Genomic DNA, 13,923 nt, shown 5'->3' with positions numbered 1-13,923 from the left:
CAGACCTCCTGTCGCCTCACCAGTACATATCAATGTTAGGAGTTTTTCCAGCATGGGAAGAATTTTGGTGGATGCCTCCAAGATGAAACCAGTACATGATAGTAGGATTCAGAGCTGAAAAAAAGAATCACTTACTCACTATTCATTTGAGGATGGGTCACTTAATAGATTTCTGGCAAAAACTCCAAACGTTATAATTTCAGCTACTGAAATGGAAAAATGTGTAGCTTTTCATTCATATTGTTGTAAATTCTTTATCTTTCAGGTTTGGACAACTAGAAAGGTTTTCATGGACACCAACTGATCAACAAAAAATGTTTACATTCATTAGTGAAGGAAAAGATTGTTACCGACAGTGCAGTCATGATCAAACCATCATTTTTCTGCTATAATAGAAAAAAACAAAAAAAACAACTTGTTTGTGTTTCTGTAAAGTGATCAAACAGGATGCAGCGACAGTGCTCAGCTTGTTCACATGGCCAATAAGATCATTAAACACCAACTGAATGGACGAATCACAACTTTTTTTTTTTCCAGTCGACGGCTGGATCACCCTTTAACATTTAATAGAAATTTAGGAATTTAACAGAGGCTGCCAGTTCTCTACTGTGTAAAATGGAACCGACTCCTTTATTAAATATTTTGCAACAGCTGTTGTGCACTCAACCCATCTCCTGCTGTCCTGTTTGTATTTTACACCTTTGTAAAACTTGCCATTAGCAATGAATGGTGAGGTGCCTTAGCCGTTCTAACTTGACCCGGTTTGGCAGCCTCGTAGGAATGGCGACTCCGCAGCATTAATGCTTCTACGTGACTGTAAGCATCCTTAGCTTCATGTCGGGCCTGAGTCTAAATGGCAGACCAAATATAACACATTGAAAAGGACAGTCACATAGCAACATTACTAACAGTTTTATAAAAGCAACGTTTCCTCTGTCTGTCAGTCAGTAAAAATGGTCCCGGTAACCTGGACCAATTATAGACGGAAGTCTTCTCATTTTTAATGGCATCATAACTAACTTCTGCTGTGCTTGCTGCCAGTCATAATTCGTCTCCATCGCCCCTCCATCAGATCACCCAAGCCCGGGCAGTGCCCCTCAAAAATAACACTGGAGGGAAACCTGTGGGAGTCTTCATTGTTTAAATATCCATATTAATCTGGAAATCTATTAAAAAAAATGTTCCCACCAAGCCAGCTTTATTGCACAATCAATATCTTCCTGCCATTTTTGGTGTGTGAATTGCTACATGCTAGTTAGCCTAAAAAGGGCCAAGTTGTCTCACGTAGTGACAGGAGGCACTGAAAACGCCAGAGGCGGTGGAGACTAATCCCTAAGTGATGAGCGTAAACCAAACTGGTCTTAGCTTGATGTGAAGATGAATGTTTATATTATTAAAAACATCTCTTACTATAAATTGACTGCTCTTTTTTCCCCACTATATGCTTCTTTGAGATCAACTTAGATTTTGTTTTTACCAAGGTCTATGGTCCCCAAACAGGTCCCTCAAAAAAATTAATAAATGAAAAAATAAATAAAAAATGAAATTCTCCATCAAATAATAAGTAGTGTTTTGCCTCTTTCCCACCCACATTATGGGGAGACCCAGTGGGATGCAGAGTAGTGCTGTGGATGGGTCTCCTGGGGATGTACACCAAATAGGACGATGTTCCTCCAGGGTTGCAAAAAATAAAACCCTGTAGGACCCAATATGTTGCCTAACTTGTTTAATACAGAGCTGAAATGATTCCACCTCACGCCTGTGAAGGCAGCAGAGGTTTTAGAGCAACAGCTGAAGACCGAGTCCCCACTGTTGATACCATCTGCTTCACAGCCTCCACTACCGTGTCTGCCAGAGCTAGCATTAATATTAGTAGTGCTAACCTAGCTACTGGTGGTGCTAGCACCATCTGTGGAGGCAGAGGGGGCACTGAGCTGAACTGAACTGACCCAGGTTAATGTAATCTCTGTACTAACTTCTTACAGATTAAAGCTACATCCCCGTTACCAACCTACAAACTGATCATGCGCAGTTCATGTTAGATAATGTGATGAGTTAATACTGTAGGGGTGAACTCAAAACAGCCTGCATGCTAAAAATATTTTACTGATTGCAATGCCAGTATACAACAAAGAGTGTACTGTGCCGTATACCAGACATACAGGATGGTGTTTCCTTAAAGTTCTCTACTTTCAATGTGCAAATATGTGTGAGCATAAGTGTATGTGTGTGTGTGTGTGTGTGTGTGTGTGTGTGCACGCACACGAGAGAGACTGTTGAGGAGAAAGAGGAAGACAGACCAAACAGCCAAAGTGTTAATGGAGTCCCAAAGAGGGCGACTTGTTTGTAACATAGTGTGATTCAAACCCTAACTGTGCAGACCAATGAGAACTTCTCTGACTCAACCCTTAGAGTTGAAAGTCTTTCTGAAGAGGTACATGAACACGCCTGTGCACTTCTACATGTGTGTAACTGCCTGACAGGATCCACTTGTCTATACGTCCACACTTGTGCAAATGCTGGCATGAGGGAGGGAGGCAGATGGCGTGAGGGAGACAGTCGCACATAAACGGAAAGACGGGGAGGCGGACAGAGAGCCAGACGACAGACGAGTGAGTTGGCTGCTTGACATGAGTATACCTCTCTTCTCTATGGCTTGGATCAGGCTGACGAGGGCTGGGGGAGCCGTCTCTGGTGGTGTGAACTGTTCACTCAGGTCCGGCACAGAAACAGCTGAAACAACAACACAAATCACTGTTACACTTCTGGCACAGAGCCTGCAAACTGCCACAGTGGTGCTGCAGCAGCGGCACAGTTAACCGTTAACAGTTGGACGGTGAGTGTATATAAGGTTGCAGGAGTGTATAAATCTGCCAAAATATAAAATATTGAAATATAAATTGGAGTTTTCTGAAATACAAATTTGTTTTGATAAGCAGTTTGTTGAGTATTCTAACAAACAAAAACTTTCCTATACATATTATCATTAGGTATCCCAGAAAGTACAATATACAAAAGAAGAGAAAAAAGAAAGAAAAAGCTGATCTACTTGATATACTTTAAACTCCCCACAGACTAAATCAAACATCTTTTTAGCCTGACTGAAAGAGAAAAGGAGAAAGCGAGAGGGAAAAAAAGAGTGATCCCATTTCCCTCACCCCCCCTCCCTCCCCATCCCCCCCCCTTCTTTTCTCCTGTCTCGCTTTCTCTCCTCCCCTCCACTCCGTCCTGCTCGGTGTTTCGCCTTAGCTCTTTGCGTGAGTGGAGCGCGATAAAGGATTTAATCAAAACTCCTGAACAAGCAAAAGCCCTGTGGCAGGATGCCAGGCCCGGCTCGGCCAGGACAGGCAGCACCTCCCAATTCAGCCCGGAGTAGTGCTGTGTGCTGGGGGGAGGGGGAGGGAGGGGTAACACTGGGAGCAGGCAGGGCCTGGCCTGGCCGAGGCTTGGCAGTAGGCTTCTGTTCCTGCTAAACCGCTGCTGATTATTAATTTGGGGAGTTCAGACAAGAAACGCTGTGTCAGCACATTCCGTTCTCTCTCCCTGGTTCTTGTTCTCACTTTCCCTGGATATCTCTCTTTCAGTCCTTTGCTCTCTTACATTCTTTCTCTGCTTCTCTCCAGGACTCCTTAGTCCCTTTCTCCCTTTTGGTCTCTTTTTACTAAGTTTTTATCCAGCGTCTGTCTCCATGCCTGCTGGTTAAACATGGAAACTTTGCCTGGCACTCTCTCTCTCTTTCTCTCACTCTCTGGGTCTCTGCTCTCCTCTTTATCCCTCTTGGCCATTTGGCCTGCTAGACCCCCCCCCCCCCCCGCCATCCCATTATCACTACTTTGGATGTGCCATACTTGTGCAGTTCATACGTACATATTTGAACAAAATTATAGATGTAAAAAGGCTCCAATTTCCTTAGGTGGGTGAACGGCCTTGGAGGGAACTGAATCCGAGGAGAACTACTTATTTTGTTGTGAGATCAGTCGTTTAGCTGCACCAGTATCTTCATGCAGCGCTAATATCAGGTTGACGTCACACTTTGGCTTTGCTCCTGACAGACGAGTGTCATAATTCGCATGGCTGCCGGAGGTCCTTGTCAGGCAAACGCAAACAAAGGTCGATCGATCAATGCTGTCATTCCTCTTATGAGAAAAGTCTCCACCAACCACAACACTCAACTTGCAGCTTTTCTATCTTCCATGAAACATGTCGTATACAACAGAGAGGAATGACCTATCCTGGGTCTTTATGGAACTCTTTGTGCCGTCATACAGTTAGTAACATACATAAACTCCTATGATTAGATTATCATGGAATACAGACGCAGGAATATGCACAATGTATTTATTATTCAGAGCAGTCACGCTGCAGGCAATAAAACAACAGAACAAGTGAAACAAGGAAACACAGTAGCTACTAATATAGACTATCAACCACAAAATGAATCAATTCCAATTGCTCGGGAGGGAAAAAATGTGCTTCTCTCCCAGAGGAAGAAACTTCCTTTCAGTCCAACATGCAAACAAACAAACAACACTGCGTATCACTGTTTACTTCACACTCAGAATAAAAGTGCAAACTTTTACTCTCATATACAGAGACTTCCTCTGCTGATTTTTTTTTCCTGTGAACTTGGGAGTCTTTTCAGGGTTGCAGAAAGTTGTGGAAAGGTAGAGAGAGATCAACATCAATTCTTTAGTCCATTTGAAACCAGTCTGAGTGAATACCGTTAAAACTCTACTGAGCATGTAGTTGGACTCAAGTTTAATCCCTCGCTATATTCACCCGCTACAACCTGTAACCATAGTAACATCAGAGCACAGCTGCTAAAGCTTTAGACCATAATCAACTGCCACTTGGACGGCCAGTTTTAGACTCTTTATCAACCTATAACAAACTGGCTGAGAGGGCTTACTAATATTTCTTTCAATGAAATAAAATCATGTCCCTTGTTTCAACAAATTAACAAAATCAGGACAACCAGTGTGGAACAATTTTTTTTAACTTTAACGGCTCCCTGTGCAATTGCATAACAACAGAAGAGGACAAAAATAATAACGCAATCATAATGTTGAATAGTATTCCAAAATGAATTTTTTTTTGTAAAGAAATAGGTTATTGCTATGTTCTGAAAGCTCTAATGCACATCTGTCTTTGAATTTTTCATGCTAGTTTAAGTATTTTTGACTTTAGAAAGATGCATTTCAAGACGATCAGTAATTTGTGCATTTTTCTAGCCAGCTTCTACCAAACAAGTGGACTCATTGTAGCATTTTGCAATTATGTTGCAATTTCTAGCACAATAATCACAATGTTGTGATTGTCTGGATGCCCCTTGGTCCTGTCTGCACATGGTATGATCCAACTGGATACAAAAACATCACCGCAAATGAACTGCTTGACAATACTGAAGTGAATCAAGCTTCATTTCAATATTAAATATACTTGTGACACTGGAGCCAAAACCTTTTCCTTCCTCACCAGAAATTCATATTGGCCTGGATGTTAAGGCAACTAGATCATCTTGTCATCGTGTCTGACCTTTCAGTTTTCAGAACAAAACTTTCACCAGAAAGTTGCTTATGTAAATGACCGTTCTATAAGCAGTTACATCTGCCAACATGACAGGCTTCTGTACACCAGCTGGCACTGCTCTCTCCACGCAGTTTGTTTGGATTGGAAATAACACGAGTAAAAATAACCCCAAAATAAAAGTCTTTCACTTCATCAATTGATTCTACATTTATTTTGTAATATGCTCAAAATTGTAAATAAATGTAAATGCATGCATGTTTAATTTGATAAGGCATCGCTTGCACATCATAATAAAAATTCAGTAAACTTGTGATTTAAAAAACACTTTTAATGTGAGTAATCAACTGAAGGCTTGTGGCACTTGCTAGCTCTAACCTCTGGGGAGGAAGAGGAGGGGAAAGAGGAGGAGGAGGAGTGTCAAACCATTTTTGATTTACAAGAATGTTGTTGTCTCACATGGCTGGATCAAATTAGGTTGGAATTGAACATGACAACTTTTGTTATCTTGTAACCTCCAATAAAACAATTTGTTCCATAGATTAGCGACCCACTCGTCCGACTGTCCAGGTGAAAACAAGCCCTAAGGTTGAGCCCTGCCCTTACATAACCTCTCTCTTTGGCAGCCTGCACACTGGGAAGCAGCCATAAGACTTGACATGCCCTAATGCATCACCGATGGGAGAAGTAGATCAAGCCAAAGATCGAGAAAAAAATATGACAAGAGTGAAGCTCAACAGTCCTGCCTTTGAAAAGGTAGTGCATTTGATGCCTCAAAATCCAAATTATGCATTCACTGTTAGAAATTTTTACAGAGGAAATCTCTTCATTGTTTCCAGCTTCACTTTAAAGGCTTTGCAGAATAAATCTTGGTTTGAATGCGTCTCCGTAGTAACGTCTACTCTCTAAACATGAAGCTGAACATGTGAAGGCTGGATGAATGTTGAAAATCCTGTCTTTGAGTTGCTCCAGCAGCAGACAACAAAAGTAGACTGGACGAAATGAAGCTCAGTGGAGCAAAATATTTGTTCTGAATCTTCTCCATCAGTATGCTTATGTAATACGTAGTTGGCTGTGCTGCATTCTCCCTCTCGCAGCTCTGCAGCAGAACTGAAGCTTCTTCAAGTGCAGAGATACAGCGTGAATTCATTCACAGGCTTTCACTGGTCCAATTCAACCCCTGACTTGTCCTCACCTCACCTCCTGTTCTCACTTTTGTGGTGATTTTTCTGAATGGGTCACTAAAGTTGAGCTGAACTACCACAATCAGTACAGCTGTATAATTTCCACATCATCTCTTACGAAATAAAAACACGAAGTTTCCTCTTTGACAAAACTTTTTTAGGTTGCTAACAACAAAAATCAAGTCTGGGCAGCAACTCCTGCCAGCGACCACTGGGATAAATATTTTACTATTTTCACTTACTGAGGGATCATGGTGAAAGATAAGAATTAAAAAGGAAAGCTTATGTATCAGCACACAGGAACAAACTGGCGTGTTGTTCAGTTCTGAAGGTACCATTTACATGACTGGGAGGGGAAGAATATTCCAAAAAAAAGCCAAATACTAAATGATGAAATACCATCGATGGCACTGTATGCCCCATTTTGAATTCAGATGCTACAAGCATCTTTAAACATCTACAAGACATTGTTTTACCACAAGTAAAAAAAAAAAATCAAAACAATTATTTCAAGTTTGAGAAAACGTATGCACTTATTTATTGATGTCAGCAGGTTTTTGAACTGTGTTTCTGTTGTCTGAGATTTACTGTTACATCTTTGACCATTTAACAGATATTCATTGTTTTAGTTTGTGATCTGTGTTGGTTTTAGTGAAACCAGCAATAGTTTTCCAATTTGTGGAGAGTAAAGTTCTCATCTAAACTTCAACGTTAAGGCACAACCTGCTACATACCTCAATGCCAACAAAAACTGAAACTAGACTAGCTTGGTGAAAGCAGAAGTCAGTCATTCCGAGTCCAACGAGATTACCCAGGAGGAGACATTCACACTCAAGCTACTGTCAAACTCTTCACATGCTTAAAGAATAATGGAGGCTGTAGCAGCGTCTTTAAGCAAGGAGAAACACCTGCATGCGTCCCCCTGAAACTTTTTAATCAACTTTAACCATGCAACATGTTTACTGCTTGCAAACATACGAAGGAAGTAGTGATTCCTGACGTGTACGCATGAGTGAAATATGGTGATGCAACTTTATTTCAGTCAGCAGAGAGAGTTGCATTAACTTGCAGCAACTGGATGTGTTTGTGTCAGCTCATTCATTTGGGTGCATCTGTGCCCAACTGTGTATGCATGCAGGTGTATTCACAATACAACGCTAACGGAGGAGATGTCACGCTGCTGGAGCAACAACGCGATGATAATAATGTCCCAGAGGCAAACTCAGAGTGGATCTTTCATACACCAGCTATTTGTTGGTTATTTTTACAGTGATGCCTTTTTATCTTTTTCATCTATGTGTTTAATACAACTTACATGAACCATAAGTTTAGAGGTTGCCTAGCAATGAACTGGAAGTGGAGCAGGTTCACTGTATGTGTTATTTTCCGATGTACAAAGACTTTTTTTTCTGAATATGCCAACAGGAATATTCCCACAGTTGTGTCACATACAAACACCTTATTTGGATTATTACCTTAAAGTGATGTGCATGTAGAAGTAGTGATTTTCCCGCCATCAGACACCAACGCACATGACCGATAGAAGGCTAATCAGATGCAGGAGTGAGGCGCTAGCTCTCGTAGCATGGGGAATGGTATTCTCTGCCCGTCACTGACAGTTCCTGCTCAACAGATCTCATTTCCAACTCTCCCCTCTGGGCAATAAAGCCTAACTTGAAATTTCCACACATTTATTTTTTTCCTAATATGATCAGTGCTATTTCATCAGACGTAATCTCACGATCCTCCAAGGGCACCGGCACACTAATTTGGGAAAAAAACTTTTCAAACAAACGAGGATAAAGTTGAGCCACGCCGGTTACTCCAAGCATGTGTTTCTTCTGTACAGTGGTGACAAGACCAGTTGGTGTCTGGCTCACGGATGGTGTGTGACAGTGTGTAACTGTGTGTACGCTGCTGGTCAGGTTTCATGGCTACATGTCTTCATTCCATCCCAACTAAGTAGACAGGCCATGCATCACGGGCAGCAACACCGTCTCCCACAACATGCTTCCAAACACAGGTGATACACACGTGACGCCGCTGCAGAAATGTGCAACAAAGCCTTGACTAGAAGTACAGCAAAAACTACACACTCCTGACGAGAGAGGAAAAAAAACCTTGCCTTTGCACAAAACTAAACAAATAAATAATTCCAATTTAAGATGTCTATATTATTAAACCAAGCAAAGCCTCAACTAATCATTACACATCTATGATATAAATCTAATTATCTAAATATACATTTGAAGAAATAAAATGATTTTAACTGCAGAGCTCAGAAAGAATAGTATAAGCGTCAATGTTAACGCAGTTCTGAATTACAAACGAGAAATACAGAACAATTTTGGCTGTGCAACAAAATTCAAATGCAACATATCACATTTTTTTTTCATGATATTTCACTGACACACACAAAAAAAATTCTTTTTCCACTATGACATTATGGCAGCTACATTAGTGTTTTCAGTAATAAAGTACAACTGTGCATGAATCGTTCTAATAAATTAGAATAAAGCAGTTTTAACAGTTTGTGTATCAACACAATGTGATGTACATATTAGACGACTGAGCGAGTTGTATTTTCAGCTCTGTTTTAACATGTCCAGTATTTTATGAAAAGCATTGCTATATGTATCACATCACATGGTATGATACAGTATATTGTGATAAAATGGTATCGTGACCAAGCATCCATGGTGATACGTATCGTACTGTGAGCGCCATCCCTAATTTGCGTTTTATAGTACATCTTCGAATGAAATATTGCATGTCCTGTCCACACAGCATATTCTACAGACCAAGGAAAAATTGTCTAATACGAATTAACACAAAAATCACAGCTGACCTATGGATTCATCTCTCAATTCAAATGGGAAGAATTATATAAAATATTGCAAATCATAATGCACAATCAGTCAAAATAATCTCAAGTAGATACTCTTTCAAAATTGCTCAATGATTAGTTTGAGGGTCAAATCAGTGGCGACGGATCAGAATTCCAGCTTTTAAATTATTTTGGGAATGACTGAGAATCCAATCAATCGAAGCTCCAGAACACGAAGAAGTAGAGAAGAACTACACGCCAGTGTTGAACGCCTTTCTTTCCTGACTACAGCAATCAGTATTCTGTTTCTGGTTGGCTGTTCATGTTCATCTTGCGGTAAAACAACTTCTAATGTGCTGCCCTGAAATGCTCCAGAAAATAAAATTTGCTGTACCTCTGCAAACTCTATCATGCTATATTTGCTAAAACTCCAGGAACCAAATACAGCTGGTTCCTATATTTGCAGTTGGATCGGGTGGCCTTGGCTTGCACTGTTGCCCTCATCTCCCTCCCTTTCTTTCCCATTCTCTTTCTACACTGTCTCAGCCCCTCTCCCACCCCCACCACGGGTTCTTTGAAAGTGTTTTCCTGGTAAGGCGCAGAGAGTGAGCTGAGGCCTCTCCTTTCTGAGAACTGGCCCCGCGTACATGGTTTATAGCTGCCCAGAGACAGTATCAGACGTGTATGTGAATCAGGGAGGGAGGAGGGGAGGGAGGGAGGAGTTTGCAAACATGCCAAGCCATGGTTCACCTCAGCAGGCAGTTTATGTGAGGCCAGGGAGAGGAGAGAAAGAAAGGAGAAGAGAAAAAAAGAAAGGGGGTTGTAGAATAATTTCTGTTGTAAGTTGAGATCTCGGTATCGCCCCCCCCCCCCAACCAAACACACACACACACACACACACACACACACACCACCCAATTTGTCACAAAAAGTGTACTTTGGTCTCAAAAGGCCAGATTGAGCTGAAGTTTGGTAGATGTTCACATTGTAAAGATCTTGGTTAGAAATCAAAGCAATCACTGTAATCTTTATAATTCATGTCCCAGGTCCCTACTGCACCCCCCCCCACACACACACACACACACTTCTCCTCGCCTTGTTCAAAATATTGACAACAAATACGACGTCGTCTATCAAACCCTCCCCCCTCTCAATATGAAAAACGAGCCTTTTAAATAGTTTAGTTGGTGGAGAGCTGCTCACGAAATACGACGAGAGGAGAAGTGATATTTTATTTGAATTCTTAAAACAACAAAAGCCTGCGACTCATCACTGGTGCAAGAGAGTGAAGTTTAATTCTGGACTGTCAAATAATCCAGACGTTGGGAAAGAATTAAGAAAAAGAAATAGTGTTAATTAGTATCAGTGATATCTGCCATTTTATCCTGTGAGGATGCAGGAGTCAGGATCTGGATGAAACCAGTCTGGTGGGATGAATCAGGTTTGACGTGCAGGTGACAGCGGTGCACACGGACCTGACAATCACAGAGGTGACACGAACGAGCGTGTCGACACCGGACCGGGACGCAAGTCAACAACGCTGCACCCAACCCCCACCCTCCAACTGCGTGTTTTTACTTCTTTTTCTTCCCTTTTGCAATCAAAAATTCCCTCTGTAAGTCAGAAAAATGCATAAATTGCCTGCCTGAAAATGACTGTCTTTTTTGTCAAATTTCTTTGAAATAAAAATACCAGTAGGATGAAGTTTGAAAAATACACATTTGCATATAAATCAGACTTTGATAAATTAAATGTATTCAAACTAAAAACGACGAGGAAGTTCGTAACGTGTTGGTCATTTTGACCGTACTGCCGTGTGAAATAAATGCTCATCTCATCATGGCTCCACAGTGAGCCGTGGGTCGGGAGACTTACATTTTCACATTCTTTATCGAAACGTCACCTTAAACATGTTCAGAGAATATGATCGACATTTCAGGTGTGGTGAAAGGTAACTTTCAAAATAATACTCTGTAGCGGAAAGACAAGCGGTGTTTATCATTTCATCTTGTAAAAGTGAGGGTTACCTTTGCTAAAAAATGAGAGGCCGCTATCGTAATGTCGTCTACGTCGTGTTTGGCTAATGATTGTCATTGCTAATCCATGTTTCTAGCCTCAGTGTCAGTCGCAATACCATAAAACAAAAAAACAAACAAAACCCACACAGGCCGTCAGTAGAGCAGACCGGGACAAAACACAGGACTGAGACCGGCGGTAAATACTCAATAAATGACAGAAATTATAAGAACCAATTCATACAACTGATTGGTTTATTGTGAATTATCTACAAACTTGAAACATACCCAAATTAGGGCTGAATATTGGGGAAGGAATATGTAACTACAACTATTTGACTGGTGCTGTAATTGTAAGACTATTCAAAATATCAGACGCAATTATGATCCCAGCATTATTATTCATTTTAATAGAAACATTTGCTGAAATGATTACGGGTGGGATTTTTACAGGCAGCTTTACCTAACAAATGTTTGTGTTTTAACACAGCACCTCACTGAAAAAGGTATTTTCATGTACTCACAAATAGAGGTCTTGAGCTGGCAAAGACACCAATTCCGTCCTGCACCATGTTTGTGTGCCACGTATACCAAGTCTGAAGCTAACTGGTGACTGATGGCGAACAACAGCTAACTGCCCCACAACGTCTGATTACAAACTCTCAAGCGCCTCTAAACTGGAGGAATCCACATCTTTATCTGGCTGAATGTGCCAGTAACCACAATAATAATAATAGGGATTTCAAAAAAGAACAACTAAAGCATATTGGAAAAGACTTAGAACGGAAAAATACTGATTGGTGTATCTCTAGTTCAGAGTCACCTCACGTGATTTCCACAGGGCCAAAATACAATTTCGATAAAATTTTGATATACTGCTCAGCTCCAACCCAAACGATTTTGAGCAGCAACACGACTGAAGCTAACACTGAGATCAAACCTTGAACGAGGTGAATTTTCAAACCCACGGGTGACGGTGCTGCCCTCCATGGCAAATGTTGCGACCTTGGTGAACAGCGTAACGTCTAACCTGACAATAACTCTATTCATACAATGACCACTCATTGTGGTCGCCTCTGTTCCTGCAGGGAAATGAAAGTGATATTTGTAAAATTTGGGCCTGACCAAGGTATCCTTCATTCAGCTGCCGCCCCACCCCCCCTACCACCACCTCTCTCTCTCTGGGTTTCACATGGTGCTACTGTCTCTCTGAATCAGGCCCCAACGCCTGCTGCCCAACTGGTTTGTCTCACTGTCTGTCAAAGCACCAGGATACTGTTGTCCCCCCTCACCTGCCTGTAGCCAGTGAAAGTAAATCTCGTGCTTGTTCTCTGAAACACACACACACACACACACACTCTTCATGCTCACGTTTTTATTATATTATTGGCAAGAAGAAATCTCATGTGATATGTTTTGGACACGTTTGTGATGCAGTTACAATAACCTTTGAATCTGAAAAGTCTAGGGGGCCAGTGTACTTTTCTGTGCACGATGAATAGCCAATTGGCTGAACCAGAGGTAATGCAGAGTTCACAGCCTACGTGCTCAGAGTAGTACTTAGGCCATCTGTCAAAAAAAGCAAGCGGGGATTACAGAGAATACAGCTTTTGACGGAGGAGGAATGTACAGTTTCATATGCAGAGTAGCACACAACATTTTATTTATCAATTTTTGGAACCGTGCTCCTTTCTCCCTTAGATCCCATCTTAGGTAGCTATAAATTAAAAGAGTTGAGCCAAAAGTGTAAAGGAGGAGAAACTGATGGAAATCTGTGAAGTTTGGAAGGACTTTGGTAGCAAATCAAAGTTTTCACTTGAGCTGGCTAAGGTGGACGCAAGCGCGCCAAGAGAATGTTTGAGTTGGATTCAAAGGCAGCTGAACACAGGCTCTCACCACCATGAAGACCTTTTAAGATGTGCCTATTTTCCCAAAAATCACATAAGTGAAGAGAGGTGTGAAAGACAGATATTTATCTCTGAGGGAATACATGCGACTTCCCTGAACTACTGAATGACTCTCCGTATACCCCCCCCCCCCAAAAAAAAAAACAAGCGCAAACACACCTATCTAAATATTAGTCAAAACAGCATTTCTGAGTCCAGACGCACCTGAAAGTTCCTCCACCATCCAGGGGATCAATAACAAGTGGCAGCTGAGGCCAAGCGGACATTTTTGTGCAGATAAGCGCAGATGCAGTTGGATGCGAAAGACACACATTACAGTGAGATGTAAAGAGGACCACACAGACGGCGAGGATCTACGCCAAACACGCCAGTGGACAGATGAGGCCTTTCTTATTCAGCAGAGGTTGATTAGCTGTGCATCCACAGAGGTATGGCGTGGTAGACTCAAGGGCCAGATTTAGGCC

General features: G+C 41.5%; 1 protein-coding gene across 2 annotated transcripts in view; it reads right to left on the bottom strand.

Annotated features, from left to right (window-relative positions):
• Nucleotides 1-13,923, bottom strand: part of pik3r2 (phosphoinositide-3-kinase, regulatory subunit 2 (beta)) — a 37,145-nt gene that overhangs the window by 14,360 nt on the left and 8,862 nt on the right. For both annotated transcript variants that reach the window (XM_086203350.1, XM_086203351.1), the window contains exon 3: nucleotides 2,641-2,733. In XM_086203350.1, the coding sequence (XP_086059476.1) occupies nucleotides 2,641-2,733 (93 nt within the window). The remainder of the gene's footprint in view (nucleotides 1-2,640; nucleotides 2,734-13,923) is intronic.

The sequence above is a fragment of the Aulostomus chinensis genome, chromosome 5 (assembly GCF_037954235.1).
Source record: "Aulostomus chinensis isolate RoL2024-O1b breed Wild chromosome 5, RoL_Achi_v1.0, whole genome shotgun sequence".
NCBI classification, from domain to species: domain Eukaryota; kingdom Metazoa; phylum Chordata; class Actinopteri; order Syngnathiformes; family Aulostomidae; genus Aulostomus; species Aulostomus chinensis.
This window is presented reverse-complemented; position numbering and strand designations above follow the sequence as displayed.